This window comes from Entamoeba nuttalli, assembly GCF_000257125.1.
Source record: "Entamoeba nuttalli P19 unplaced genomic scaffold asmbl_4320, whole genome shotgun sequence".
NCBI classification, from domain to species: Eukaryota; Evosea; order Mastigamoebida; family Endamoebidae; genus Entamoeba; species Entamoeba nuttalli.
The window spans coordinates 790-5939 of record NW_008576706.1 but is presented as its reverse complement, the minus strand read 5'-3'; the positions used below and the strand labels follow the sequence as shown (position 1 = coordinate 5939).

Sequence of the window (5150 nt, the reverse complement as noted above, 5' to 3'; positions counted from 1 at the left end):
ATTTATTATAATTAATCTAAAAAACAAAAATAAAAATAAGAAAGAAAATATAATATTATCATAACTAAATTAATACAAAATAGATAGTTAAGTGGTAATAAAATTGTCATTTATTCATTAATTAATAGATATTATTCACATCATACTTCATTAAAATAATTATTTGATTTCTTTTATTTATTATTTAGTGTTTCTTCTTATTTAATAAATAAATCTTTTTGTTTTTATTTCTGTTTGTTTTTATTGTTTTTCTTCTGTCTGTTTATTTCTTCTTTTTATCTTCTTCTTTCTTTTTTATTTCATTTTTAAATGTTTTCTTGATTTTTTCTTATTTAATGTTAATTGAATATTTCATTATTATATTATTCTATTCAATGATTTTTATATTAACATCTTCATTCATATCATTTTCTTTTCTTATTATTCTTTCATATTTCTTCTAATTTCATTCATTACACTATTACTTAATATATTTCTTTCTTCAAAGAAAGCATCATAATCAAATAATAAGTATAAGAAACAAAGTATGAATTGGTATTAGGGTTTATCCGGTATTTCTGACTTACATTCTTTCATATCATTTTTGATAAATCTGAAAAATAAAATATAAAATTTAATTTATTAATGTCAGATACTCAAGAGGTTGATGAATCAAATTGGATGATTAGTACAATTGAAAAAGGAACATTATTTCTAGGTAGTGTTTATGCAGCAGAAGATGAAGAAGTTATTCAAGAATATCAAATTAAGTCAGTACTTTCTATTCTTGGGTATGAGGTATATTTACCTAGTGTTATTAAAGAAAAAAAGTGGATTGTTTTAGAAGATTCTTCAAATGAAAACATCAGCTCTTATTTTACTGAATGTTTTAGATTTATTGATAACGCACCAAAACCTGTATTGGTTCATTGTGAAATGGGGGTTTCTCGTTCTGCTACCATTGTTATTGGTTATTTAATGTATAAAGGAAAGACTTTAAAAGAGGCGTATGAATATGTTCAACAAAAAAGAAAAAATATTAACCCCAATAACGGTTTTATGTATCAATTATATAAATACTCTGAAGAACTTTATCCACATAATGAAGAAACAATGCTTTTTATATTTAATAAGTATGGTAGAAAAGATACTGTTGATAAATTTATTGAAGGAGATAAAAAAAAAGCAGAAAGTTTTGTAAATCTATTTAGTGAATGTGGATTTATGTGGGGAAATTATTTCAAAAAAAATATAACTATTAACATAAATAAATGATTTTTGAAAAGTTATTATTTAGTTTTTATACTTTAATTAATAATAAGAATAATAAAGAGAACTAAGAAAAACATGATGAATAACTTTACATATTATAGTGATAGTGGATGGGAAATGTATTATCCATTTTTTGGAATGATGAACAAGGACCAACTTGACAGTATGCTAAATAATATTGATATAACTTCACAAGTATTACTCACATTTTTAAAAGAAAGAGGTTATAGAAGTATTAACAGTAATGAATTACAGAGAGAACTTACTAGTGTTGTACAAAGAATGTTTATTTTAGAAAATGAATGGGAGTATTGGATCAATGTATTGTATGAATGTTGTGCTATCATCAATTTATATGATTCAACATATGATAATCAATATTTTTACAGTTATTTTATAGGACTTATTAAATCTCAAGAAGAAAGAATGAATGAAGGAATGGAAATATTTTTAAGAAACAATAGAATTGAAGAAAAAGTATGGAAGGTTATTGAAAAATATTTTATGATAATATACTTTATTAATTATGATAGTGGTAATTATAATATTCATATTACAGATGATAGTTATTATAAAATTTGTAAAATGATTCAAAGTTTTGGGGAAGGGGATAAATGTTTATATTTACAAATTTTTAGTAAGAAGAAAATTTCAAGAACATTAAGTCAAAATGAAGAGTATGGAAATATTAGTATAATATATAATGTGATTAAAACAAATAAAGTATGTGATGAATATACTTACAATAAAATTTTAATTAATTGCTTTGAACAATATATTGATACTGATGGCTATTCATTGTTTATAGAAACCAATAAAATCAGTTATTTTGGTATTTACTTAGCTTATTTACAAATGAAAAAAATTCTAATGGATAAAAAAGAATTAATTAAAGTAATTAAAGGAGAATTAAAGTCTAAAGTATTAGACTATAATATAAATGGAATTACAGTATTAAGACAAATAATATTTGATAAAAAGAGTTGTCATGAGTTACGTATTAAACCAGGAATGGAAGACCTTTATAAAGGATATGTTAAATTAGTAGAAAAATATCAAAACAAAGGTATTAAAGAAGATATTGATATTGTTAATATTATGAAGAAGTCTAGAGTAACACGTCAACATTCTCATAGTAAAACTAAAGTTATTAAAACAGTTCCAAGTGAAGAAACAATGATGATTTATAATTGTCTTGATAGTATATTAAATAAAAAGTATAATAAAAAAGTACTACAACAAATTATTACATTCTTTTGTTCAAAAAGATCTGAAGACATTTATAAGATGATAATAACAACTATAAATGAAAATGGATGGAGTGGAGAACAATATGATATTATGAAAGAATTTATTGAAAACTATAAAACAATATTTCCGTATGAAGTATATGAAAGTCTAATAAAAGTATTAGATGATACCCAAAAATCTAAAATATTATTAATTAAAATAAATAGTTGTAATGAATATAAAATTGAAATTTTAATGTCACTGATGTTTAATCAATGGTTTTGGACAGAAATTGAAAAATTTAGTTATTTTCAAAATAATTTTACTCGCCAATTAGCACAAACAATTCAAAAGGTATGTCTTATGACTGATAATATTTCAATTATTGAAAAAGGGATTTGTATAACTACTGCGTTTTATAAAGAAGATGAAAGTATTTTAGAATATATTAAAAAGTATAAAAGGATACAAGGAACAGATATTGTCAAAACTGTTGAAGAAATTGAAGAAGATTATAGAAAACAAGAAAGTAAAGAAATTGGGATAGGACTTCCAAGAAAATATCCATTGATGTGTATTGATAGAAAAGAACGGTATTTTATTATTAAATGTCAAGGAACAATTGTATCTGATCAAAAGTTAATGACTGAGATATTATTAAAGCCAATTAGTAAAAAAGTTATGGGTTATTTATTATTATTTCCAAGACTTAAAATAAATTATCACAGTTTTTATAATAAGTTATATAACAATAAATATAATAATACATTCCTTTTATTAAACTGTCTTGCTTGTGATGATACTAACTATCCAAGAAACTGTGAATTTATGGATGAAATTAAAATTATTAAAACATTTGTAATGGAAGAGATGGATAGTAAAAAGGAAATACTAAAAATTAGTTCAACACAACAAAAAGATATTTTAAAATCAAGTACTGACTATAAAAATCCTTGTACTAGAAAAATAAAAGAAGATACTTATGATAGTGCAACATATAACTATAGTAGTGTTAATCGCTTAATTTATGATTCTATAAATGAAGAGATTAAATCTACTATTCCTAATATTATTGAAAGAGGCGACTCTATTAAAAGACTTCTTATGCTGATTGAGAGGAAATTAATAAGCCAAGAAAATAAAGATAGTCTTATGAATGAAATGGATAATATTATTCATTATTGTTTTGATTTAAAAAAAATTAGTAAAACATCCGAACAAAAAAGTAAAAGAAAACAATTAGAATTACTAATACTTGAAATGATTAAGGAAAGTAATGACTATAAAAATCTTATTGGAAAAAAAATTAAAGACATCTTAGAAACAATGAATATTAATTATGATAATAAAATGTTAATAGAAGTTTTAAGTAGTGGTGAAGAATATGTTGGAATTAAAAATTTAGCAAACACATGTTATGTTAATAGTAGTCTTCAAGCATTATTTCATTGTAAATTATTCAGAGATGATGTAATTAAAGAAAAGTTAGATATTGGAAGTATTTCAACTATTTTCAAAGAAATGGCAAGAAAAACACAAGTAAATATATCGGAATCAATCCAAATGTTAACAGACAAACAAATTAATATTGAACAACAAGATGATGCAACATTAATGTTAAATAGTATTATTAATAGAATTAAAACAGGAAATGAACAATTAATAAACCATCATTTTAAAATTGAAAAAGAGTTTAAAAAAGTTTGTCTGTCTTGTAATAAAGAAGAGGTTGTTAAAGAAAATTGCTATTATTTACATGTTCAACCAAATAATAGTATTATAGAATCCATAAATAGTAGTTTAACTGAATCTATTGAAGGGTATTATTGTGAAAATTGTCATAAAAGAGAGAGAACAGAAAGAAAGAGTAAAATTACTGAAACAAGTAATTATTTAATAGTAGAAATAAATAGAACAGAGTATGATAGCGTTGGAAGAAGAAATAATCATGAGATTAATTTTGACGAAGAAATTGAAGTTATACCTGGTGAAAAAATGAGACTTATTTGTATAATAAATCATTATGGTAATTTGGATGGAGGACATTATAATTGTTGGTGTAGAGTTTGTAAAAACAGGTGGTATAATTTTAATGATTTAAAGGTTGAAGAAATTAATGTTGTTGAAAATTTATCATCAAATAAAGGAGTGGTTGCAATTTATTGCAAAGAAAGTAAAGAAGTATATGACACAGACATTAATGAAACAATTGATGTAAATAGAATTATCAAACAGTATATTTTAAACAATAAAGAAGTTATTTCAATTATTGAGAGTTATAAAACAGAAAGTTGGGCTAATGAAATAAATAAGTTTAGAATTGATATGACAAAAGAAAACAAAACAAATGAAATATATTAAATATTAAACTAATTTAAACATTTGATATAGTTAAACAAACACATAAATTAGAGTAATAAAATTAAAGATTAATTAATTTAATTTTATTAAAACTAATATTTTATTTTAATAACACAAAAACAGTTATTCAAAAAACAATACTTTCTAATAACTCTTAATTCTTTTATATAATCAAATCACTTTTAAGAAGAAATTGAAACTTATTAAATGAAGAAAAACTATGATTAATTAAAAAAAATCAATGAGTCATTTGTTAAAAGTATTTTTAAAAGAAGATAATTGTTGAAAATTACTGAAGAATAATTATT

General features: G+C 22.2%; 2 protein-coding genes across 2 annotated transcripts; both read left to right on the top strand.

The window, feature by feature from the left end:
* Positions 1-624: 624 nt before the first annotated feature.
* On the top strand, positions 625-1254 carry ENU1_099850 (dual specificity protein phosphatase, putative; the record flags this gene model as incomplete). Its single annotated transcript, XM_008859276.1, has 1 exon — positions 625-1254. One exon carries the CDS (start codon positions 625-627, stop codon positions 1252-1254), a length of 630 nt encoding a protein of 209 aa, XP_008857498.1.
* Positions 1255-1326: 72 nt separating this feature from the next.
* Positions 1327-4842, top strand: ENU1_099840 (ubiquitin carboxyl-terminal hydrolase domain containing protein; the record flags this gene model as incomplete). Its single annotated transcript, XM_008859275.1, has 1 exon — positions 1327-4842. One exon carries the CDS (start codon positions 1327-1329, stop codon positions 4840-4842), a length of 3516 nt encoding a protein of 1171 aa, XP_008857497.1.
* Positions 4843-5150: the final 308 nt, after the last annotated feature.